At 33.3% G+C, this 27,238-nt stretch overlaps 2 protein-coding genes across 6 annotated transcripts in view; one reads left to right on the top strand and one right to left on the bottom strand.

Moving 5' to 3' along the window:
* The window catches only part of LOC125837238 (dihydrolipoyllysine-residue acetyltransferase component 1 of pyruvate dehydrogenase complex, mitochondrial), a 164,818-nt gene that overhangs the window by 118,100 nt on the left and 19,480 nt on the right, over positions 1-27,238 (bottom strand). The gene's annotated exons all lie outside the window — the stretch shown is intronic.
* LOC125837241 (SEC12-like protein 1) lies at positions 1,529-27,183 on the top strand. 4 transcript variants are annotated; one of them, XM_049516399.1, is made up of 10 exons: positions 1,529-1,704; positions 20,038-20,132; positions 21,105-21,234; positions 21,324-21,415; positions 22,401-22,497; positions 22,591-22,663; positions 22,770-22,890; positions 24,793-24,912; positions 26,697-26,767; positions 26,857-27,183. In XM_049516399.1, exons 1-10 carry the CDS (start codon positions 1,537-1,539, stop codon positions 27,042-27,044), a joined length of 1,155 nt encoding a protein of 384 aa, XP_049372356.1. In that variant the 5' UTR covers positions 1,529-1,536; the 3' UTR covers positions 27,045-27,183. The 4 variants fall into 4 exon arrangements, with proteins under 4 accessions (XP_049372356.1, XP_049372358.1, XP_049372359.1 ...); XM_049516401.1 differs by lacking the exons at positions 20,038-20,132; positions 21,105-21,234; positions 21,324-21,415 and adding exons at positions 1,895-1,989; positions 2,989-3,119; positions 3,207-3,298 and having other exon boundaries at positions 1,543-1,704; XM_049516402.1 differs by lacking the exons at positions 20,038-20,132; positions 21,105-21,234 and adding exons at positions 1,895-1,989; positions 2,989-3,119 and having other exon boundaries at positions 1,543-1,704.

Raw genomic sequence — 27,238 nt, forward strand, 5'->3', positions numbered from 1 at the left:
ACATTAAAACACCTATTAGCATTGCCTACATCATAAACTATGATTTATTTCTTTTTTCTATTTGAACTCGTTATTTATTTAACTAGATGTGTTTTAATACATATATACGTGATAATTCAAGTAGAAAAAATAAAACAACTAATAATCAAAACATGAAAACTTTACAAAAAAAATGATAGTTCATGTGTGTTTGATTTTTGACTTCTTTTTTTTCTGAGAGACGTATTGAAGATATCCCTAAACTTGACGTAAATTATTAGTTTCGTCTCCGAACTATTGTCAGACTCAAAAACACCCACCCTCTACTTGACTACTACACTTACATACACCCCAATCTGCCACATGACATAACAAGCGGTCTCAAACTCTTGTAGGAGCATGAGACGCTTAATAATAAGCCAAAAGAAGTGTTGAAAACACTTCTAAACTTGACCAAAATTTAGGGGAGTTTTTCAGTCATTTTTTAAGATCAAGTTGTATTTAACTTCAATTAGTCAAATAAAAACGTATTTTTAAGACTGTCATTAATTCAAGAATGAAACTACTCACTCCGTCCACTTTTATTTGTCATTTTGCACTTTTCGAAAGTCAATTTGACTAATTTTCAATGTTAAATTAAATTACATTAATTTAATATTTTCAACAAAAAATATAGATATACAAAAATTATATGAAAAGTACTATAAATTGCAATTTTTGCATATCAATATGATAAAAAAAATACATCATAAATGTTAGTCAAAGTTTTTATAGTTCGACTCTAAAAAAAGAAAATTATGACAATTAAAAGTGGACAATGTAGTAATAATTTCTACCAAATTTAAAGGTGTTTTCATTATTATTATTATTATTAATTATTTTTTTTGGATTTTCCTCTTTCTTAATCAGTCAACAAACAATAAATCTTTTTTGCCAGAAACTATATGGAAAGTACTATAAATTGCAATTTTTGCATGTCAATATGATGAAAAAATACATCATAAATGTTAGTCAAAGTTTTTATAGTTTAACTCTAAAAAAGAGGAAATTATGACAATTAAAAGTGGACTAATAATTTCATCAAATTTAGAGATGTTTTCAATACTCCCTCCGTCCCTATTTAGTTGTCCACTTTAGAAATGACACACATATTAAGGCAACAATGATTAGCATAGTGAAGTTACAATTTTGCCCTTATTAATTATGATTTCAAAATAAAGTTTAATCAGTCAACAAACAATAACTTTTTTTTGCCAGAATTATAAACAGACGTGCCAAATTTATTATAATTTGCCAATTCCAAAGTGTTCCTACATAATTATTACTCCTATTTGGAATATCCCGTTGACTATATTAATCTGGCCCCCACCGTCTATCCATATATATTGTCACACACTCACACTTTATATTATAAAAAAAAAATAAAAAATAGAAAATAAAATAAAAAAAATCTATAAATTTCAATTTCACTGAAACTCAAAAAACTCAAAACTTTTTTCCGCCATTGTTGTTACCTTGAGGTTTTTGGGTTTTGTGGAGTTTTGGAAGATTAGAAAAATGGACGGTGGTGATGTATCTGTGGAAGGGAAAGTGACGTGTGCATCGTGTATCAAACGGCCGGAAAACGCGCATCTGGCGGTGATTGGAAAGTCGACCGGAACTTGTTCATCGCTCGAGATTTTCTCCGTTAATTCCGAGACTACTTCTCTTTCTTCTTCTCCCAAGGTATCCTTTTCTTGTTTTCATTAAATAATTTTTGAATTTGTTGTTTACTGAACCCAGTACTTATAAGTTGGAATTAGTATAAATAGATGAATTTTTTAGTTGCGGGGGTGCTGCATTTACTATGATTTCTGCGATTTTTTGCTGATTGTGGTGAAATTTGAACTTTTTTTTTGTGGGTATTGGTTATTAGGCGACGTATGTGTTGGAGGAAGGTGGAGAGCCAGTGAGGATTGCGGTACATCCAAGTGGGGATGATTTTGTGTGTTCCACTACTACTGGTTGCAAGTAAATTCTGAAACCCTTTTTGATTTTAATTCTAAGTTATTCTGGAAGTTGGTTTTTTACTGTTTTTGTTGTGAAAAAGATTGATTTTTTTTGGTAGTTGGTAGTTTGTTAAGCAAGATATGAATGAGTTTACTGCCTTGTGATTTCGAATTGTTGATTTTGGCTTTGTTTGTATGTTGAATGAAAATTATTAATGCATGATTAAGCTGTTGTGATTCATGAAATGGATGATTGGTGATTGTGTTACTGCGCGATAGGTAAACAGGACGAGTACTGTTAGTTGATGAGTATTATTATGATATGTTTCCATGTAGAAACCTTGTGAGTTAGTTTTCTTGACCTAAAAAGTGCTGGTCTGCTCTGTTAAATATTCCTTGTGTAAGTAATTAATTAGTCCAGAGGGGATCTGGATCTTGAGTGAACCTCAAGGTCATGCCAACCTGGAGTTAATTTTTTCTTATGGACAGCCCCTTTTTAAGACCTAATCTAGGCATTATCCATTTAAAAAGATGGATTTAGGTTTCAGAGGTAGATCAGAAACCTCAGTGAAGGTCACTGAACGTGAGCATGATATGTGATAGAGGAAAATTTTAATTTGGCATCATTAGTATATGTTGGTAAGAACATCTCGGGACCTGATTGCTAGTGATGCGAGTAGCAATGGTTGGGCGATCCTAAATGTTGCATTCATGATTTTTCATCTATTGATAAAAGAAAAAATTCCATTATGTATATATTTTCATATAAATTCAATACAGTACTATGTTCCTGTGTGGGCATGTGTCGTTGCAGCTTTCAGTTGTGCTGACCCGCTTTTGAAGCAAAGGTTATTCAGGTCTTGTTTTGGCTGATAGTTATCTTTTCACATTACTGATTAAGTTTGTCACCCAACAAAGGAACATACAGATGACTAGTCTGAGTTTTTAATATGATTACTGTCTTGCTTTTTATTTATTTCTTAGCCTGGGAAGAGGATATATTGTTTGCTGTTGCCTGCAGGTTGTTTGAGTTATATGGTCATGAAGATAATAACAAAATTTGTGTGCAAGGAGTTCCCTCTCCAAGATGTTGGTCCACAAAAATGCATGGCCTTTAGTGTTGATGGCTCCAAATTAGCCACAGGCGGAGTTGTAAGCAATTTTGTGAAAGATTGTCTCTTATATTTCATGAGGATATTGCCTTGTTGTACTGACTTTGTATTACTTTGAATCTTGAAGGATGGACATTTTAGACTTTTTGAGTGGCCAACCATGCGCATTATTGTGGATGAACCTAAAGCTCACAAGTCATTCAGAGACATGGATTTCAGGTATAGTTAGCTTTACTCAGATTATAGTTGTACATAATCCTCCGTGAGAATTTACTTGATATGAGCTCTGGGGACCTATAATCTTCAGTGTCTGTGCACTTGCGTTGATTAGTGATACATCTTGTTCTCTTACTTTTCTCACACTTTAGTGCTGAAAACGTCGATTATGTTCTAAAGAAACTAAGTGATGGAAAATGAAGTGAAGGATCTTAGTCTTGTGTCTTTTAACAATTCTGATGTAGATTTTTCACTTTAAAGATCAGAATGAAGTGCCTTTTTCATCATTATAGTCCCATGTGGATTTTATCTTTTTGGTTCATCTGTTACGCATCACACCAGATTGTCAAATTGTTACTGTTGCTCTGTGTGATCTTATCTGAGTGTTTAAAGTAGTTTGTTCTCATGTGGAATTAAAAGTGAATAAGGAGACGAACGGTGACCTAATTTGCAGGGTTATATCTTGGAGGTGAATATTATGGAATGTAAAGCTACATTAACTGAATTTGTATACAGAATTTTACTTTATCTGTTATTGTTTATATTTAAGAAGTGAGAAATGTCATAGAAGAACTAAACATGTTGATATTTCAAGAATGATACATTCCCGATCAAGAAACCCTAATACATGCATTTATGCATGGATTTGCGTTCATGCTATACTCTTTGAGTTTTGAATTGTGAATCTGATTTTTGAATATGATCATGAAATCTTCCTAGCAAAAAAGTTTCAAAAGATTTAAGAGTCTTGAATTTACTGTGCCTCTTATTGCAGTTGCAGAATTGATACTTAATCCATGGATTATGGAATCTTAAGAATTATTGTTCCTATGATTTTCTTGACCAAGAATTTAATGTCTTTTCCTATTTTTATATATATACAGCTTAGATTCAGAGTTCTTAGCTTCCACGTCCACAGATGGTGCCGCCAGAATAAGGAACACAACGGATGGTGTTCCAGTAACTTTGTCACAAAACACAGTAAGTTCTGAATAATATGACGTCTTACCTGTTAGACAATTGGTTATCCATTTTTATGTTTATGTTATAATATCCTGTCTTCCACATTGCAGGATGAGAATATTGAGCTCTGCAGGTTCTCTAAAGATGGGACAAAACCGTTTTTGTTCACTACTGTTCAGAAAGGTATTCTAAAGTCTGGCTTTTCCCTTTTCAGTAGGGTACTTATGCCTTTTCCCTCATTAAAAGCTGATAGAAATGATGTAGATGATGAAAGATTACTATACCAATCAGTTTAGAAGAGTTGCTCTTTCAAACAGTGTGATTTTTTTTTATCCCTGAGAAATTTTAAATTTTAGTATCTAAATTATAAAAGGAGAGCAGATAGTTATTTACTTCTTTTCCATTTTGTTATTGTTTTGACTTGACTGTACATTTACGTGCTCATTTCTGAACCCAACAAATCAGAAACAAAAAGAACATAAAACATAAAAAAGAACTAAAGAATAAGTTTCAGATCAGAATTTACTGATCAGAAATATTATTAAATCAAAACTTCACAGACTAAGAATAATTTTTATTTTTAATAATTCCAAAAGATTTGTGATATCCAGAATTTATATCATGAAAATTTGTTTGCTTATTTCTTCCCTCAGAATTTCAACTTCAGACACCTAGTTGTATCTTATCTCAACCCCCTCCCCTCCCTTTAAATTTTAAAAAGATCTGTTCCAACAACCCCCCGCATCCACATAAGCTGTAACCTGCTCCATTCCGCATAGGCTTTAACGGCACCACCCCATTTGCATTGCTATCTGCTGCAGCGCTTAGTTTGCTAATGCATTGATCTGAATCTATGCTTGTCATTTAAATGCAGGGGAAGCAAAGATGGTGATATCTGTGTTATTGATGTGACAAAGATGGAGATCTCCTCTTTGCACAAGAGGTTGCTGTTGGGTACTAATATTACTTCTTTGGAGTTTTGTCCTAGTGAAAGGTATGTGCAATTCTAGCTATAATTTTCTATGAAGTATTGACTCTATGTCATTCGTCTTCTGTTCTGAAGCCTATGCCTTCTCTTTTAGAAGCCATGTTTTTCACGAAATTCTAAATAGTGTTAGCATTTGTCTTTTTTCTCCACAAGATATGTATGGAGAGATATAAGAGGAACTTATAGTAGATGTAACTCGTGACTGAATGGTGAAAAGGGAAGCTTTTGTGAGATCTTGTACGTAGTACATACGACTTTAGTGATGCCAAGAACCTTTCATGAATATTTTTAGTGTATGAGCTACTTTTGCATGCATCAGTCACAGCACATCAACTGATTATTGAAGTAGACAAAAATTAACTTTGACTAAAAACCAACTTGGCGGCGGGATCTTTGGCTGCAAAATGTATACCATGAATGAGTGTATACTAAATCAACTATTTGGTTAGTTATTTCAGTAGGAGCTAACCAAATAGCTGATTTTGTATACGCCCATTCATAGTGTACATTTTGCAGCCAAAGATTACGCCGCCAAGTTGTTATTGTTCTACGTCTTAGGTGCTAGGTCTCTGTGATACCTGGTGACATGATTTCCTAATGATAATTTCTCTTCACTAGTTGTTGCCTGTATTTGCGCTCTTCCAAGTTGAAACCTTGTGTCTACTAATGTCATCGTAATCTTTCTCATCAACTATTCTTTAAGAATCAAAGCTCCTATTCTGTCTGCTTACTTCACCTTACTAGTCCACATTGGTGCACATTTTGGCAGGGTTGCTCTTACCACTTCCTCTCAATGGGGAGTAATGGTGACTAAATTAAATGTCCCAACCGATTGGAAAGGTCCGTCTCTTTTTTTTTCTGTGTAGGGACAATCGCGTGCATTTGACTTTTTCTCCCCATCTCTTCAATTGCAGAGTGACAGATTTATCTGTTTCTCTTGGGATTGTTTTTGGCATCAGCTATTCTATTTGACGTGTTCTTCGAGAATTCTTATTCTTTCTGGATCCCTGATCCATCTACAAGACCAAAGATTGAGACTCTGCACATTGATGCAATAATTAGTAATTATTTTTAGTTATTTCTTTTTCTTTTCTTGACTTTTTCTACTATATATTTCTACTATATTGAAAAGGGAAGTGATGGACGACCACGGGTAATATCGTAAATTTTTTCATTTTCAAGGGTAAATTGTTTTAGCAAACCAAGATATTTTGTACTTCTTTTTACTACATGGCTTGCTCAGATCCACAAGTTAAAAAAAACTTTTCTACTTTTAGATTCACGACTTCTCGAGAATAATTGATTTTATCGAGCCACTCCATACCACCCCATGACATACTAGCTCAAGAATCATACAGAATAGAAAATTTTGAAAATTTAAGGTATAATTTTGTTCATATCTTCTTCTCGAATTTCCTTAATTGGTGATGCACTAAAAAGTGATAAAGAAAAAACTACAATTGAAATTTTGTGTTAAGAAAGGCCCTTTCTCGAGGATATTCAGTTTTGATTTTGATAGTTAGCTTCCCTCTTCCTTCATATATTTTTTTTTTCGGATTCTATCAGAAGACCACACCTTTACTTATAAGATGTATGTCTCTTTGAAAATTCTCTGTAGCACCCTATCTGCTACCGTACTGAAACAAAAAAAAAATGGTAACAAGGAAATTGCCCATTTGCCTTGAATCTTGATGAACCAATGTGTTTGATGAAATTCCCAATGAAAGATAAATGGCAAAATCTTTACAAAGTATTACTTGACTTCTTCTAAGGATTACATCTTTGTAGTGATTGCAGAGAATAAGTCATTAAAATCGAGAGACCTCTGATTTTCCTCTCCTATTGAAAATTTATCGTAGACAAGAGTTGACAAAATATTTAATTGGATAGTGTGAGTATGATATTAGAGAATGTGATGTTTATAATACTACATCTATAATGGGAAGGCTGTTTTGTTTGTTCTAATATTACTATTGTTTTCTTAAACATTACTTTGCCTTGAAATTTATTTTTTAAAGGTGTTCAGCCATGAATATTGGTATTAGGAGAACAACTGAAGCATTCTAATTCTTTGCTGATCTGGAAACAAACCAGACTATACGAAATGAGGCTCAGGTGCTCTGCTGCTCCTTAGAATCTCTACTCTTAATTTACCATTGACAAGAAAAATCCTTGTACGTTACCAATTTCAAAAAAAATAAAAAAAATCCTTGCTATGTTAAATGAGAAGTGTCCAGCCTCTGCTGCATTTACTTACATCTCAGAAGGTAATTTTAGTTTTGTTGTCTGGCAACGTAAGTCTTGTTTATTACTTCTCATTTCTAACTCGAGATGAACCAATATGCTTTTTTTTTTTTGAAACTGGTAACTTTAGTCTATATATCCACAGGTATACTACAACAAAAAAGTGTAGTTCCCCTTCAAAAGTTTAACAACTTACAGAATAAAATAGTCTTAGTCTAAACTGCTGCCTATAAACAATCTAGCACATCCAAGATGTCTTCTGTCCTAGTTAATATATCTTGTTTACACCAAAAATATAAAAGAGCTAAGCAGTCCATCTTGATCTTCTGTAAGCTATTCTGCCAATTTTCAAAACTCCTGCTGTTTCTCTCTTTCCAGATTGTCCACCAAATACATGCCGGGACAAGTTTCCATCTCTTCTCCTTGTCAGAAGCATTGCCATCTCTTTTCCAGCTGCTCAGGACTCCTTTAATTCTCCCTGGTTTCACCCATCTTATCCCCTTTAGACAAATGAACATTCTCCATAATTGTTCTGTCCATGTACAATGCAAAAAAAGATGGTTAAGTGTCTCAGCATGTTCTCCGCATAAAGTACGTCTCGAAGCCAACTGATAGCCTCTTTTCTTTAGATTTTCATGAGTCAAAACTGCTTTAAGAGTTGATTGAGGTTGTGAATGTATGACTATAAAAAAGAATGTGGTATCTCTGGAATGACCAATTTCATCTATACTATAACTGAAAGTAAATATTTTATGCAAATGTCGGTTATCCAATACTGAGAGAAGATGGTGATGCATCTGACAAACCTCTTGACATTGTTGTCTTATCTAGAATGAAACAATTATGTGCTATGAACAAGCTGGAGAAAGTAGCATTGAAGGTTAGTCGTAAATTCAATGTTCCTATTCTTAACAAGATATGGCAATTTCTCCCCCTTTATTGTGTTTCCCGACAATTGTGCTTATCTTCCGTTTCCCTGAATTTGTAGGTAATTACTGAAAATCTCTCAGAAGAAAAATCATTTTGAAGGAAATGTTCAAATTTCTCTATCATTGATGTTTTAGACTCATTATAGGGATAGGACAGTACCTTTAGAGTTCATTATGTAATATGGTTTCAGTACAACCCATGTACTGATTTAAAGAAATAGAAACAGTTACCAATCTCAAAAAAAAAGTTGGTCTTACAAAAATGGGTACAAAACTTTCAGAGTCAGAAGTCAGGCAGTTGATGGAAGCGGGTTTTTCCTGGTGATTCCTTATTTTATGGTTACTGTTCCTTCTCTTTTTAGCTCATATGTACTGCAATTAAAATTATTCTTCATATTCATTTTACAAAGAATCGGCATTTTCCTGGCCATTCCTTAGTTTATGGTTATGGTTCTTTCTCTTTTTAGCTCATATGTCCTTCTTGCAATTATTCGCCATGTTCACTCCACTAATTTGGCAAGCAATAAATCACTTGTTGAGATGTAAATTTTTGAGGACTAAAAGCTTCTCGGTGAACAGCATGAACAAGAAGAGAATTACATAGTCGAGCAGAAACTCTTCATCTTGATGATGTGTATCTTGAGAAGTGGCAGTATTTCTTACCCATTAGTAAGTCCACATTGCTAAATGGAATGTGTTTTAATTATTAGATGCTCCTGAAAATGATGTAGTTGTTCTCAATGCCCGTAAAATCGTTTGACATGAAAAGTATTTGGCTTCAAAATATCATGAAGACTGTGTGCATAGATTGTACTCATTAATGCATATAGTTGGAATTTTGTTGTTCTTCCAGGCTATTGTTGATGGAAATGAAACAATTGATTACCTTGAGTTCATAACAACTTTATGACGCACATGAATCGCATGGAAAGAGAAGATTGCTTGTACAAGGCCTTTGAGTATTTCGACAAGAATAAGAATGGGTATGAAGCTATCCACCTGCCCCTCCATATTTGGTTAACATTTTATCGTTTTCTAATCTTGTTCCCTTTAGGTATATTACGATGGAAGAATTGGAGCATGCGCTGAAGGAATACAACATTACTGATGAAAAAACAATAAAAGAGATCATTATTGAAGTTGACACAGGCATTGTACGGTATCCTTTTCTTTATGCACGTTTATATGATATTTCTATTTACAACATCTAAATGTCTTGTGTTTGTGAGAATTTCTTGTTTGAGCAACAAGGAAAAATATAACAGAAAATGTGATTTCTATCCTATTATATAGAAAGATGAAGTAATGAATGACCAATGGTATATCTGTCATTTTACATTGATACTCAGCATTATTCTAAAATGTAATTTGCTACTCTCTTCCACCGACACACTATGTTCTCTTAATCTTCTTTCCAATTTGAGCTGAACTTCTTCTATTCATTTTTGCTCAAATCCTCTCCTATTTCTTTTCAAATTTCTCAACATAGAGACATCAATTGGATATACAAGAGAGATTTTTCTTTTTCTTGTGACAAACAGGAGACTTTCTTAAAGAAAATAAGGCAAGGGAAAAGATATTAATTTTTTACCGTGTATTTAAAGATACAAATCTCATGTTCAACATGTCTTCTGTCTCGAGGAACAAACATCGTGGACTGAATCTCGTGTAAAATATGAGCATTAGACAAATCTCAAGTTCAACATATTCGTTATCTCTTTCAATTAGAGACTTTAGTTTCCATGTTTGGGATATGTACTTCTCTCCAATATTCATTTCCCTCTCGACTGTAAAGTGAGCATGAAGATGTATAATTTCTTTTCTTTTCAATTGTCAATATCAATATAAAATCTGTCTATTTAATCTCAATCAAACAATTCGGCACTCACTGATTGTACAATACAATAAAAGATAATACAATACACAACTTGAAACAGTTGGACGAACATTGCAAAAACTGATTGTACATTAGGCTATGTAAAGTGTATTATAAACTAGAACTTATTTTTTCGGGCATTCACTTTTGGTTTTTTCTTTGTCAACACATGTACACTATTTTGTTCCATAAAATAACTTGAATTGTTGACTGCTTCAATACTTCACATTTCAAGTTCTATTTCTTCTAGCACTTTTCATTTCTCGTTTCTCTTTCTTTCATGTGCCACTTAATTTCACTTGGAGAGGAAAAAATTATTTGGAGGGTGTGTTAGAGAAAGGAGGAATTTTTTAGCTGAGGTTTGTTCCTTTAATTTTGTTCGTTCTAATATTATATTGTCTGGATATCAATATACCACTTCAGTTTCGCCTCTGTGATTTTTTCTGAGAATTTTGCTTTGGTTTGGAATATTAGGAAAAAAACTGAACTTTGTGTTTTACTTTTCTCAGTCTAATTTTCATATGTTGATTCATAATTTTGACAAAGAGAGTGAGATCATCCTTTAAGTTTCTCTGGCTGTCATTATGAAGAGTCGCATTCAGGCCTTTTTGTTCACTGTCTTTTCACTTAAGGTTGCCTGGTTGGGAGTTTGAGATTGTGAAACTCTATTTTAAGTGGGTTTTTTCAAATGGTACGTGTTGAGTATGCTTGGTTATTTTTGAAATTTGTTGAAATTTAAGAACGTAAGTATCACGTTATGTCAGTTTAGAAGTTCACAATTGAATTGACAAAATTAGTATTTTTTGAGGTAAAGTTGTTGTGCTCATTTTATTTAAGGGAAAAAGGACGAATTTACCCCCGAACTTTGATAAATGGTACGTATATGCCCTCTGTTATACTTTGCGTCCACCTAAGCCCCTGCCGTCCAATTATAGGTACATACATGCCCCTCTCACTAACAGTCCCCCCATATTATACACGTGTCTTAATCCTAATCAACTACCCGTTTGACCTTTCTTTTTAACCCATAAACTAACAACCCGCCCCATAAACCCAATTCCCACCCGATTCCCTCTAAGATATATCCTAATTAAAAGACCCAAATCTCCATTGGAGAACAACTTCAATTTGGGCTGTGACAATTCGTTGGGTGTGTTAAATCAAGGTGGGAATGGGATGATGAATACTGGATTATAATTATAATAAATAGTTTTAACACACCCAACGAATTATAATAAATAGTTTTAATCCCGAATTTGCCTTGCCACCATCGTCGACGTTCCTCATATCCACAAACTCATCCACCAGATGGTCGTGTTTGAGCGACTCACCCATCTCTTCTCCGCCACAGAATCCAGTATTTATCATCCCATTTCCACCTTGATTTAACATACCCAACGAATTGTCACAGCCCAAATTGAAGTTGTTCTCCAATGGAGATTTGGGTCTTTTAATTAGGATATATCTTAGAGGGAATCGGGTGGGTATTGAGTTTATGGGGCAGGTTGTTAGTTTATGGGTTAAAAAGAAAGGTCAAACGGGTAGTTGATTAGGATTAAGACACGTGTACAATATGAGGGGACCGTTAGTGAGAGGGGCATGCATGTACCTATAATTGGACGGCAGGGGCTTAGGTGGACGCAAAGTATAACAGAGGGCATATACGTACCATTTATCAAAGTTCGGGGGTAATTCCATCCTTTTTCCCTTTATTTAATGAGACAAGGAAAGTCTTACTCTTTTCTTTTAAACTGTGAATCCATGTTTCTCTAGCATATTTTTCTTGGAAAATTAACTTCAACCTAAAATAATCCCAAGTATTGTATGTAGGTGACTTGCACAAGGAGATCTTGTGTGCCGTAAAATGTGACTGTGATTTTATCTCCCCAAGTGTCATTCAGTTTGATGGCATATTAACTTGATTTAACTGGCAATATGATTTTTAATTCATACAAGCTTCGAGTATATTGTTTTAGTGTTTCATAAAAAAGGTACAGTGTTTCAGTGTTAATGCAAATATCTTATGTTAGCCTCAATTGAAGGGGAAATGACTAATTCTTCTAAGAATTTTAGAAGACTAAGCTATTTACCTTGATTGTAACTACTGAATTCCATGACCAACTCCCTAAGGAGCTCAAGAGGAATCCTGCTATTGTCATACTGGTCAGGTTGGTGCATTCTTTATCAAAATTCTTTCTTTTTCATGTTCAAGATATCTTTTTTTTTATAGTTCAGAGACGATATTTGAACTTAAGATTGACTTGTTTATCCAACCAATGGAGGCTCGATATATGTGATAATGATAAATTTCTTCCATTTTCTTATAGCTGTTTCGTTAGAAGTCTGAGGATGATTGAAGCTCAACATCAATTGTCTCTTGTATCTGCTTTAGACTATTTTCATCTATCTCATCAGATATACAAAGTATTTCTCGACATTGGATATTTAAAATGGTATCCTACTAAATTTATTAGTCTTATATAGGATGAATGTGAATAGACAAATGCTTATAGTAAACTGATGAACAATTTATCATTTAAACTAATATGAAGTGAAAGGATCTCTAGCTTTTGATCGGTGATGAATTTGAAATACATAACTCAGGTGGATACAGTTTTAAGATTTTTTGTAGGCCTTTTGTATTGGAAGGTCATTGCTTTTCATGGGTGATTCCATCTATTCTACCAGTTAGCAGATAGTTAGAAAATGAAAAAGAAGAGAGGTACCATCAAAGTACTTCATAAATCTTTTGTATATGCCTTTTTAATGTTTATTTTCTGCTGGAAATTTGAGTAAAAAGATGATTGTTAGTACTATACCGTGTTGTACTAGTATATCCTGTTGGGAACGCCACCCCTGAATGGGCCTTGCAGTGCGTGATCCGGATTTAGTCGGAGCTCCAATGTGGGCTCCAGACACCGGATGGAAACCAAAAAAAAAAAAACTGCGCACCTTACTTAATATTAGCTCTATGTTTTTCATGTGCTTCTATTTTTCTCATTTTTGTTTAGTTTTACTCCCACATTGTGCCTCCAAATAACAAGGTTAAAGATCCACCATTAAAAATATAAAACGTTGGGCGCGTGCTAAGCACATGCATGTTTATCTAGTTATATATAGAAAAGTCTTGAATGGAACGATCAAGGGCAAAAATGAATTTTCCATCTAAATAGTATCTAGAGTCCGGAATCTATTTGAGCAATAAAGAGATAAAATTGATTCAAATAAGCCACAATTCTAGAAACTAGCTAAAATAACTGTGGTCATTAATTTGTTAACGTCTATATTTAAACATAAAACGGAATTGTTTTGTTCATCATTGAATAAAATGTAACCTTTTCCTACACGTTATAAAGTGTAATTGTTTCTTACACTTTACAAAATGGAAGAAAAAAATTTGTTCTACAAAAAGGAATATTCTTTTTTGTTTTACATTAAATTGTGTCTCTTTATGTAGTTTTTGCAGTGTTTGTCACACAATTTTATTTTTATTTTTATTACAATTTTTATTTTTATTACATTATGTATTTTTATTTATTTTTAATCTCTAAACTCCACCAAGTACTATTTAAAGACGCTCAAACATAGCAACTTCAACACCTTTAATCTTCTATTTTTCTTCATTTCAATAACAAAAGAAATGTATTCTAAAACAAAAGTTAGAGTTTCAATTTATTGGGATGGTGAAATTATACGGAAATACCGTTCATTATAATTGTCCTTCCAAACACAATGCTAAGTATTCAATTAATGACTAATATCATAATTTCCTCCATCAATTTATAAAAGAATGGGTATAAATAATATTGATTATAGTCAAAAAATACCCTACTTCATTTTTATCAGAAAGACAAGTAAATTTTGGAGGGTGGATTATCTATAATGATGAATCGTTGACGGACTTTTTGAGAGTTCCATATGACTACATAGATCAAAACAAGTTAACAAGAAGTTTAGAAAGTCTTAACATACTTTGAATGCCGAACACGTATCATGATACTCAAGATTTTGTCTTTACTTTCGTAAAGCTTCGGAACGTTTCCGATCTATCAAATATGCATTATTTGTAAGTAAACAAGCTCGTATACACTCATATTGCTATATTTAGTTTCGGTTAAAAATCGGATCAAAAAATCATCCCGAGCCATTGAATTCAAATTTGAAAGTTTCTTTCAGATGATGTCGCCCATAATAAAATAAACTTGCATGCCGAATTTTAGCTAAAACGGATCGTTATTCAACTCCTAAATCAAGATTTTATTTTAAGAACCCTAAGCCTATGTTTTTTTTGATTCAACATAAATTCTACACGTTTCAAATCAAAATATCTGTTCATAATCACATAAAAATTTAATAAAAGAACGAGAATAATCCAAAAAATTTCCCCTTCTTTTATTCCCTTCCATTTCTCCTATGCGTAAATTTCCCTTGCAATTTTCTTTTATGTATGTTTCAGCATTAGCTGATTTTAAATTTTTAGGGCTTTTGCCTTTTTTTTTTTCTTTTCCTTTTCTATTTTAGACATTTGTCCTTTTATTTTATTTTATTTTACTTTTTTTTGTGCCATTGTTATTAGCAACATAAATAATTATTTATTTAATCTGAAAATTATATCACTCATTCTCACAACCTACGGGGCACGTAGTTCTGGGACTTGAGGATAACTGACTCTAGTCCACTCGGTATTAAGCTACTCCTAATTAGAATGTAAATAAGCAATATTATGACTGAAATGCTGAAGTACTAGATAACTCAATTACTGACATGCAAACTGTGAGAATGTAACAATTATGACTGATAATATGACATTCGTAAACTGAAGTATATATATATCTGAATAATATGACCTAGCATGTATAATTCATGAACTAAACGAATATATACAACTAGGGTTCTGAATATTATACAAGGAACTGAACAATAACATGATAATCTGATATGGATCATTCTAACAGCTAAAACCCAACAATTTTAACATTCAAGAAATCCTAGGTCTAGATAATATTAAGGGAGATGGGTGAAAGGAACCCACTAGTGAAATCCCACATGCATGGTGAAGAATTTCACGGAGAAATCTTTCGATTCGAGGATGAAACTGATGAAAACCTGCTGCGTTCTTGGGCTAGGGCTTGGTTGACTCTTTCTCCTTCTGCGTTCTAATTTTCTAAGTTTTTTGGTGAATGATTTCCTTAGAGTAGATTCTAATTTAGTTACTAGGCTAAAATTGACCAAAAAACCACATAGTTTAGGGGTTAAACGACGTAGTTTAGGGGTCTTACGCATAAGGAAAAGATCAAACGACCCCTGACTTAAAATCTCCTGAAGCTACCTATGGTCCACGACCGTCCTGTCAGTCCGTCGATCGACTTCAGAGGATGGGTTCGGGGGGGGGTCCTAAGGATGTCGACCTACGAACGGATCGACGGTCCGTGGACTAATCCACGATTCGTCCTGTCAGTCCGTCAATCGACTTCAGATGAGGGTTCTGGGGTCCTGAGGGTCTCGACCTACAGACGGATCGACGGTCAGAGGACTAATCCACGATCCGTCCTGTCAGTCCGTTGATCAACTTCAGAGACCAGATTCTAAGGGCTCGATCCACGGACCTGGACCATAACGAAGGTTGTCCTAAGTATTGTTCAGTATGTTCTCGATTTTTTGTAGTTTTATTTCGAATATGGATGTACTTCCTTTTATGTACCTTGTTTCAGATTTGAATATATTTTGTGACTCTCCTTCTATGTTTGTACGCATTTCGACACCCTTAGATGATTCTTAGTGGTGGATCGATTACATCGATCTTAAATTATTGATTTGGTAGCATAAAATATGTGGATAGACTTAATTATTTCGAATATGCTATATGTTGATATCACATTGAGTATATATATATTGACTTTTTAGTTTAACCAAAACCTACTTCTTTTGTCTCAAAATATTACTTTCTCTGTTCCATATGAGTTTCTTTATCAGCATATTAAGAAATCATAAACAAAAGGATAATTTTACTAATTCACCCCTTAAAAAGTTTCTTGGCATTTTACAATCAAATGTAAACACTTTCAAAAAGAATTAATTGCAAGGGTAATACAAGATGAATTTATTTAATTTTTTCTTGAATTAGTAAGGTGTTCAACTAATATGAGACAACTATTTTTAGTAAGATGATCAACTAAAATAGAACGGAGATAATATTACTAGATTTTAACTAATTTTATTCTTTATAATTTTGAAATTATGAATTTGCAAACATAGACAACACTTTATGGGCTTGTTGGGCCACTCATTAAAGCTAAAGCAGTGCCATCGTTCACTTTGGCCCATTTCTAAAAATCCAGAATAAAAAGGGGCAAAGTGCACATATGTCAATTTTGACATCGCCATTTAGCTTGTACTTATTTTTTAAAAAAGGGAAAAAGTAATTTCAATCCTCAAATTATTATCATATTGCGAATTCAATTTTTATGTTATTTGACTTAGCATATTTGATCTTTAATTAATTAAAATGTGTTATTTTAGTTCCTAAAACTAATGGATGTTACAAAGTTTTTATTAAGAATATATACTGAATATTTTAGTCGATTCTATACGAGGGAAGAGTTAAAGGTAAAATAATGTAATACCATATTGTGATTTGTTAAATAGACGTGTGTGTAAATTGATTATTTCAATCTTTGAGGGTGAAGCATGAGCCAATGATGAACGCACAATCAATTGTGAAGCAGATGGTAAATTTTTTAGACATTAACATCATGTAATGAAGTAATGTATTATTGTAAAGAAGATGCAAAATATACCAAAAGTAAAAAAAAAGAGGCAAAAGTACGTGATTAGACCTTGCCAATCGCTAATGAAACGATTTTGACAGTAGATTGGATATTCACTCCTAAAACAAGATAACAATTTGGTGCCAGTAGAAGTAAAAAGAAATCCTAGAATAAATATATATGTTTACTCTATCACAAGTATGTAGCTATTTCTCATATAACAAATTTTTAGTTAGGTACTCGGACATCCACAATTGATTGTGTACTATATACATTGTTAGTCCCAAACGAAAGTTGCAATACCGACATCATTATTTATGGTATGGTGAGTATGAAGAGTGGAATAACTCTGATACAATTATTATGATCCAGGACGAAGCAAACTCTAAAAACTAGTTGTTGAGATGAGAAAGTTAGTGTTATGCAATATGAATCCCGTATTAACACTTGCGACATCAATATGAAATTCAAGTCCCATACGACCCTTTTAAAAAACATATTATGAAATTGACAACCTTGAATCACGTTTTAGGAATATGCCAAAATATATCTCCAAAGCTAATCATTTCTACCAAAATAAAATAAAATCAAACATTACTTCATTGATTCAATAAAATAATAAGATGACCAATTCCTGCTCATACTGTCTCTTTTTGGAAATTAGTTGACTTAGACATTTTTATTTTGTTCTTAATAACGTGAATTACAATAATAATTTCCCAATTTAAAAAGATTATTATTTTTTCTTTTATAAAAACGAGATAGAAAGAAGATATATGTAAAACTATGATAATTTTTGACAATTTGTATATAGTTGACTTATATATTATTTATGTTTTTAAATTACTTTTTTTTACGTTTCCTAATTAAATACCTTTCATATCAAATGGAAGTGAAGGGTGTTTGGTGTGGAGGAAAATGTTTTTTTATGAAGAATATTTTCTTTCATACCAAATATATACACCCAAAGAGAGAGAAATATAGCTGAAACTATTGAATACATACTTTATCTTATTATTTGAGTCACACTCAAAATAATGTTGGAACTATCATGTTTTTACGAGTTTCACATCTCAATTATTAATTATTGTCTTTTTCTACATGGACTATTACAATCTATACTTTAAAACACATCTTAGCATTGCCTACGTCATTATGATTTATTTCCTTTTTCTATTTGAACTGTCGTTATTTATTCAACTAGATGTGTTTTAATACATATATACGTGATAATTTAGGTAGAAAAACGAAAGAACTAATAATCAAAACGTTAAACTTTACAAAAAAATGACAGTTCACGTGTTTTTGACTTTTTGTTTCTTTTATGAGAGACGTATTGAAGATATCCCTAAACATGACGTAAATTATTAGTTTCGTCCCCAAACTATTGACAGACTCAAAAACATCGCCCTCTACTTGACTAAGAGCCCGTTTGGATCGATTTAAAAAATAGCTTTTAAGTAAAAAATAAAGTAAAACTGAAATGTCTTTTAAGCCAAAAATATAAAAAGTCAAACTAAAATGACTTTTAAGTCAAAAAATAAAAAATCAAACTGAAATGACTTTTAACTCAAAAAATAAAAAGTAGGGAGAGACTTGTTTTTAATTTTTGACTTATTTTAAGTCATTTTGATCTTGTCAAACACTTTTTAACTTATTTTAAGTCATTTTTTACTTATTTTAAGTTATTTTTTTTATATTAGTCAAACACTTCCAGAAATAAAAAACAGACTTAAAAGTAGGTTTGACAAAACTTACATACACCCCAATCTGCCATATGACATAACAAGTGGTCTCAAACTCTTGTAGGAGCATGAACCGCTTAATAATGAGCCAAGAGAAGTGCTGAAAACACGTCTAAACTTGACGAAAATTTAGGAGTGTATTTTAGTCATTTTATAAGATTTAGATGTATTAAATTCAATTAGTCAAATAAAAACGTATTTTTAAGACTGTCATTAATTCAAGAATGAACTACTCGCTCCATCCACCTTTATTTGTCGTGTTGCACTTTTCGAAAGTCAATTTGCCTAATTTTCAAAGTTAAATTAGATTACATTAATTTGATATTCTTAACAAAAAAAATTTAGATATTCAAAAACTATATGGAAAGTATTGTAAATTTGCAATTTTTGCATATCAATATGATGAAAAAATACATCATAAATGTTAGTCAAAATTTTTATAGTTTGACTCTAAAAAAGAAAATTATAACAATTAAAAGTGTACTGTAATAATTTCCATCGAATTTGAAAGTATTTTTCATTTTTTTTTTTTTGGATTTTCCTCTTGTTTAATCAGTCAACAAAACAATAAACAGACGTGCAAAATTTATTATAATTTGCTAATTCCAAAGTATTCCCACATAATTATTTATTAGTTCCTAATTTGGAATATCCAAAAATCCGTTGACAATATTTATCCTGGGCCCCACTTCGCCTGTTTTTCTACGGGACCCACCATATCTTATGTATTTTCACACTTGATATTAAAAATAAATAAATAAAAAAAGTCTATAAATTTCAATTTTCACTGAAACTCAAAAAACTCACTTTTTTTCCGCCATTGTTGTTACCTTGAGGTTTTTGGGTTTTGGGGTTTTGTGGAGTTTTGGAAGATTAAAAAAATGGACGGTGCTGATGTATCTGTGGAAGGGAAAGTGACGTGTGCATCGTGGATCAAACGGCCGGAAAACACGCATCTGGTGGTCATTGGAAAGTCGACCGGAACTTGTTCTTCGCTCGAGATTTTCTCCTTTAATTCCGAGAATACTTCTCTTTCTTCTTCTCCTAAGGTACCCTTTTCTTTTTTTCATTAAACAATTTTTGAATTTGTTGTTTACTGAACCCAGGTTGGAATTAGTAGAAATAGATGAATTTTTTAGTTGTGGGGGTGTTGCATTTACTGTGATTTCTGTGATTTTTTGCTGATTGTGGTGAAATTTGAACTTTTTTTTTGTGGGTATTGGTTATTAGGCGACGTATGTGTTGGAGGAAGGTGGAGAGCCAGTGAGGATTGCGGTACATCCAAGTGGGGATGATTTTGTGTGCTCCACCACTACTGGTTGCAAGTAAATTTTGAAACCCTTTTCGATTTTAATTTCAAGTTATTCTGGAAGTTGGTTTTTTACTGTTTTTGTTGTGAAAAAGATTGATTTTTTTGGTAGTTGGTATGAATGAGTTTAATGCCTTGTGATTTCGAATTGTTGATTTTGGCTTCGTTTGTATGTTGAATGAAGATTACTTATGCATGAATTTGCTGTTGTTATTCATGAAATATATGATTGGTGATTGTGTTACTGTGCAGTAGGTGAACAGGATGAGTACTGTTAGTTGATGAGTATTATTATGATATGTTTCCATTTAGAAACCTTGTGTATGTAATTAATTCCCCAGAGGGAATCCAGATCTTGAGTGAACCTCAAATCCATGCCAGCCTGGAGTTAATTCTTTCTACGGACAGCCCCCTTTTTTAAGACTTGATCTAGGCAATAGCCATTTAAAAATATGGATTTAGGTTTCGGAGGTAGATCAAAAACCTCAGCGAAGGTCACCGAACACGAACGTGATATGAAAGATGTTAGACAGCAAACCAGTTAAAATACTTTAGTTTCATTTGTAATAGGGGAAGATTTTTATTTGGCATCATTAGTATATGTTGGTAAGAACATCTCGAGACCTGACTGCTAGTGATGTGAGTAGCAGTGGTTGGACGATCCTAAATGTTGCATTCATGGTTTTACATCTATTGATGAAAGAAAAAAATTCCATTATGTATGTATTTTCATATAAATTCAACGCAGTACTATGTTTCGGCGTGGACATGTGTTTTACAGCTTTCAGTTGTGCTGACCCCATTTTGAAGCAAAGGTTATTCAGGTCTTGTTTTGGCCGATAGTTATCCTTTCACATTAGTGATTAAGTTTGTCACCCAACAAAGGAACATAGAGATAACTAGCATGAGTTTTCAATATGATTATTGTCTTGCTTTTTATTTATTTCTTTACCAGGGAAGGGGATATATTGTTTGCTGTTGCCTGCAGGTTGTTTGAGTTATATGGTCATGAAGATAATATAAAATTTGTGTGCAAGGAGTTCCCTCTCCTAGATGTTGGTCCACAACAATGCATGGCCTTTAGTGTTGATGGCTCCAAATTAGCCACAGGCGGAGTTGTAAGCAATTTTGTGAAAGATAATGTCTTTTATATTTCACGAGGATATTGCCTTGTTGTCCTGACTTTGTATTACTTTGAATCTTGAAGGATGGACATTTTAGACTTTTTGAGTGGCCAACCATGCGCATTATTGTGGATGAACCTAAAGCTCACAAGTCATTCAGAGACATGGATTTCAGGTATAGTTAGCTTTACTCAGATTATAGTTGTACATAATCCTCCGTTATTTATCATATGTAAGAATTTACCTGATATGAGCTCTGGGGACGTATAATCTTCAGTGTCTGTGCACTTGCGTTGATTAGTGATACATCTTGTTCTCTTACATTTCTCACACTTTAGTGCTGAAAACGTCGATTATATTCTAAAGAAACTAAGTGATGGAAAATGAAGTGAAGGATCTTAGTCTTGTGTCTTTTAACAATTCTGATGTAGATTTTTCACTTTAAAGATCAGAATGAAGTGCCTTTTTCATCCAATTATAGTCCCATGTGGATTTTATCTTTTTGGTTCATCTGTTACGCATCACACCAGATTGTCAAATTGTTGCTGTTGCTCTGTGTGATCTTATCTGAGTGTTTAAAGTAGTTTGTTCTCATGTGGAATTAAAAGTGAATAAGGAGACGAACGGTGACCTAATTTGCAGGGTTATATCTTGGAGGTGAATATTACGGAATGTAAAGCTACATTAACTGAATTTGTATACAGAATTTTACTTTATCTGTTATTGTTTATATTTAAGAAGTGAGAAATGTCATAGAAGAACTAAACATGTTGATATTTCAAGAACGATACATTCCCGATCAAGAAACCCTAATACATGCATTTATGCATGGATTTGCATTCATGCTATACTCTTTGAGTTTTGAATTGTGAATCTGATTTTTGAATATGATCATGAAATCTTCCTAGAAAAAAAGTTTCAAAAGATTTAAGAGTCATGAATTTACTGTGCCTCTTATTGCAGTTGCAGAAATGATACTTTTTTTTTTTTTTTTGATTTGCACCGGGTGTCCGAGTCTCTTTGAGCCCCGACTAATCCCGGGGGTGCACAGTTGCAGAAATGATACTTAATCCATGGATTGTGGAATCTTAAGAATTATTGTTCCTATGATTTTCTTGACCAAGATTTTAATGTCTTTTCCTATTTTTATATATATACAGCTTAGATTCAGAGTTCTTAGCTTCCACGTCCACAGATGGTGCCGCCAGAATATGGAACACAAGGGACGGTGTTCCAGTAACTTTGTCACGAAACGCAGTAAGTTCTGAATAATATGACGTCTTACCTGTTAGACAATTGGTTATCCATTTTTATGTTGATGTTATAATATCCTGTCTTCCACATTTGCAGGATGAGAATATTGAGCTCTGCAGATTCTCTAAAGATGGGACAAAACCGTTTTTGTTCACTACTGTTCAGAAAGGTATTCTAAAGTCTGGCTTTAGTTAATGAAGTTATTAAATTGAGATTGTGTAATTTTTCTTATTGAAAACATTGTGTAACTATCCAAATTTGTGTCAATAAAACAGGCAATAAGACATTGATTGCGGTTTGGGACATCAGTACATGGAAGAAAATTGGACATAAAAGCCTTTATAATAAGCCAGCTTCCATTATGACAATTAGTTTGGATGGGAAATATCTTGTATTGTAAGATCTTTATCCTTTTGTGTCTCCTAGTAATGTTGAATTTCAATTACCATCTACATCTTTACTGTCCAATACTTTCCTTAGATATGCACTGTTGAAGCTAAAGAATGGAATTTGACATCGATTTTGCAATAGTGAATCTTCTTTAAAGTATTTTTTTTTACATGGATGTTGAATAAATCATTGAGTTGATTTGACATTTGAAGTTTCGTGATGAGATAGGCCAAAATGAGGCATGAAGGGGACCTAAAACAGAGTAGCATCTGGTTCCTCTTCCCCTTCCAGTTGGAGTTAGTACAAGATTCCATCAAATTAATTTGAAGTGTTCTCATCTTTCAAAAACACCATGACTTTTTTTGAACTTTTTGCATGAATTAAGTTCTTTTGCTACTCTTGACTTGTCTTCATTTTGATGAATGTTTCCCCTCCCATACATGGCTTTTGGTGTTCTACAGCTAGGAGTGGCAATGGGGCGGGGGTTGAACCTTTAACCCACATAATTTTCAACTCGCCTCTTCCCGCTGAAGATGTTTTTTCTCCATTTTTTATATTTAGGTAATACAAAATTATTGTCATATAATAGGTAATATTATTTATTTTAGCTTTTCAAATTAGATTCACTTGCCTTTTTTTTTTCTTCCGTAACCACAACACAAAACAAACTATGACCGAAGTTCCAAGAACACACCTTTCCTTTACGGGGGTCCTATTACCCCTTTGAACCATTTTAAAGTGTTATAGATACACCCTTCAGTGCTGAGGTGGTACAAAGAGTGTGCTCACTCACTCGGAGGCATGTTAGGGGTGAAAAAAAGTTAAAATATGATTACTTTGGACACTTAATTATTAACATTAAAACTTAAGTTGATATCTTTTTAATTATTTTCCTTTCTTTCTTTGTGAAATAGAGTCAAATTCTTTTTCTTTTTTTTTTCATTTTCTAGAACTAAAATTGATTTTTTCACATGCTCACCACGTACAGAAGTCGCCGATGAATTTTTTCCGACGTTTTCCCATCCATTTATTCTACTAAATCGTCTTCCTCTTTCTCACACACATACTCCATTAAGGGAAAACCTTCTCCCCACCGGAAAATAGTGGAATCATTCTTATTACGTTTAAGGGTGTGTTTATTACACTTTAAAATAGTATAGGATGGTAATAGGGTAAAGATAAAGTGTCCCTGGAACTTTGGTCGTAGTTCAGTAGGGTACTTATGCCTTTTCCCTCATTAAAAGCTGATAGAAATGATGTAGATGATGAAAGATTACTATACCAATCAGTTTAGAAGAGTTGCTCTTTCAAACAGTGTGTGATTTTTTTTATCCCTGAGAAAATTTGAATTTTAGTATCTAAACTATAAAAGGAGAGCAGATAGTTATTTACTTCTTTTCCATTTTGTTATTGTTTTGACTTGACTGTACATTTACGTGCTCATTTCTGAACCCAACAAATCAGAAACAAAAAGAAACATAAAACATAAAAAAGAACCGAAGAATAAGTTTCAGATCAGAATTTACTGATCAGAAATAATATTTTTAAATCAAAATTTCATTGACTAAGAATAATTTTTATTTTTAATAATTCCAAAAGATTTATGATAGCCAGAATTTATATCTTGAAATTTTGTTTGCTTATGTCTAACCTCAGAACTTCAACTTCAGAATTTACACCTAGTTGTATCTTATCTCAACCCACAACCCCCCACCCCCCCCCCCCCACCCTCCCCCTTTTAAATTTAAAAAAGATCTGTTCCAACACACCTCCCCACACCCACATAAGCTGTAACCTGCTCCATTCCGCATAGGCTTTAACAGCACCACCCCATTTGCATTGCTATCTGCTGCGGCGTTTAGTTTGCTAGTGCATTGATCTGAATCTATGCTTGTCATTTAAATGCAGGGGAAGCAAAGATGGTGATGTCTGTGTTATTGATGTGACAAAGATGGAGATCTCCTCTTTGCACAAGAGGTTGCACTTGGGTACTAATATTACTTCTTTGGAGTTTTGTCCTAGTGAAAGGTATGTGCAATTCTAGCTATAATTTTCTATGATTCTGTTCTGAAGCCTATGCCTTCTCTTTTAGAAGCCATGTTTTTCACGAAATTCTAAACAGTGTTAGCATTTGTCTTTTTTCTCCACAAGATATGTATGGAGAGATATAAGAGGAAATTGTAGTAGATGTAACTCGTGACTGAAGGGTGAAAAGGGAGGCTTTTGTGATGGTCTTGTACGTAGTACATACGACTTTAGTGATGCCAAGAACCTTTCATGAATATCTTTAGTTGATGAGCTACTTTTGCATGCAAAAGTCACATCAACTGATTGTTGAAGAAGACAAAAATTAACTTTGACTAAAAACCAACTTGGCGGCGTGATCTTTGGCTGCAAAATGTACACCATGAATGAGTGTATACTAAATCAGCTATTTGGTTAGTTATTTCGTTGCTAAGACACACACACACACACATATATATATGGTTTTACTATATGTTTTAGATGTCTTTTTGCCTGTTATATGTGAGCTAAGTTTTGTTTTACTTCCCTTTTTTTAGTGTAGGTTTGTTTGCTCCACATTTTTCATATGTGAAGAACATAGAGCCAGGTCTATTGCTGTTTTTGTTCAACTACAACAATCGGGAGCTTTATGATATGTATGAAGCTGCAAGTTCGGGAAAAATGAATATCAATCCATATGGTTGGACGTTACACGGTTCTGGAAGAACTGAATTTCTTGCACAGGTTTTATGTCATGTTTTCTTCATATTTGGTTTATTTGGTTGTGTTGATGTTTTCCATTATATGCTTTCTATTTATAAATGAAGGTTCAGATACGTCTGCGTCTGCAATGCAAACCATTGGCGGGAACTCTATTTAAGCCTATAATCTAGGATAATTATTGTAATGATTAGCATCATTTCCATGTTTGAGCTAGATCATGTTCAAACTACTAATTTGATCTCCAAGTTCTGTTCTTGTGTATTGAGCCAATACACAAGATGAGAACTTGGATATCAAATTAGCATCTTGAACACGATCTAGCTCAAACATGAAATGATGCTAATCATTGTAATAGTTATCCTGAATTATACGCTTAAACAAAGTTTTCATCAATGGTTTGCAGTGCAGACACAGACGCTTCTGAACCTTCATTTATAAACAAGAAAACATAAAAAAGAAAGCATTAACACAACCAAATAAATCACATATGAAGGAAACATGACATAAACCTGTGTAGGATATTTAGTTCTTCCAGAACCGTCTAACATCCAACCATGTGGATTGATATTCATTTTTCCCGAGCTTGCAGCTTCATAGATACCATGAAGCCCCCGATTGTTGTAGTTGAACAAAAACAATGGTAGACCTGGATCTATGTTCTTCACATATGAAAAATGTGGAGCAGGCAAACCTACGCAAAAAAAGGAAAGTAAAATAAAATTCAACTCACATATAATAGGCAAAAGGACATCTAAAACTATTTAGTAAACCGTATATATATATGCCTTAGCAACTAAATAACTAACCAAATAGCTGATTTAGTATACACTCATTCATAGTGTACATTTTGCAGCCAAAGATTACGCCATCAGTTGTTATTGTTCTACGTCTTAGGTGCTAGGTCTCTGTGATACCTGATGACATGATTTCCTAATAATAATTTCTCTTCACTAGTTGTTGCCTATATTTGCGCTCTTCAAAGTTAAAACCTTGTGTCTACTAATGTCATCGTAATCTTTCTCATCAACTGTTCTTTAAGAATCAAAGCTCCTATTCTGTCTGCTTACTAGTCCACATTTTGGCAGGGTTGCTCTTACCACTTCCTCTCAATGGGGAGTAATGGTGACTAAATTAAATGTCCCAACTGATTGGAAAGGTCCGTCTCTTTTTTTTTCTGTGTGTAGAGACAATCGCGTGCATTTTACTCCAAGATTGACTTTTTTCTCCCTATCTCTTCAATTGCAGAGTGGCAGATTTATCTATTACTCTTGGGATTGTTTTTGGCATCAGCTATTCTATTTTACGTGTTCTTCGAGAATTCTGATTCTTTCTGGAACTTCCCTGATCCATCTACAAGACCAAAGATTGAGACTCTCCATGTTGATGCAACATCTGAAGAACAATGGAGTAGCTTTGGACCTGTAGATTTGTAAGCTGCTGTCGTAGCTTTTTTCGTCGGATTTCAGGATGGCAGGACTGAAGAAAGATTATTAAATAAGTCTAGTTTTTGGAGGCATTTTACTAAGCTTTTAGTATGTATACCTTCTAACTGATGAATGTTAAAAATATGAGGCTAATATTACCTTTTTTGGATGTTGATATCACTCTCTTAAGATTTATTTTATAC

Source organism: Solanum verrucosum, unplaced genomic scaffold, assembly GCF_900185275.1.
Source record: "Solanum verrucosum unplaced genomic scaffold, falcon-dt-bn FXZP01000165.1, whole genome shotgun sequence".
Classification (NCBI taxonomy): domain Eukaryota; kingdom Viridiplantae; phylum Streptophyta; class Magnoliopsida; order Solanales; family Solanaceae; genus Solanum; species Solanum verrucosum.

Coding starts and splice junctions, on each gene's coding strand:
- LOC125837241 (XM_049516399.1), top strand. CDS start 1,537: ATGGACGGTGGTGATGTATCTGTGGAAGGGAAAGTGACGTGTGCATCG. Junction 1,705..20,037: donor CTCTTTCTTCTTCTCCCAAG/GTATCCTTTTCT, acceptor ATTGGTTATTAG/GCGACGTATGTGTTGGAGGA. Junction 22,664..22,769: donor GTTCACTACTGTTCAGAAAG/GTATTCTAAAGT, acceptor TCAATAAAACAG/GCAATAAGACATTGATTGCG.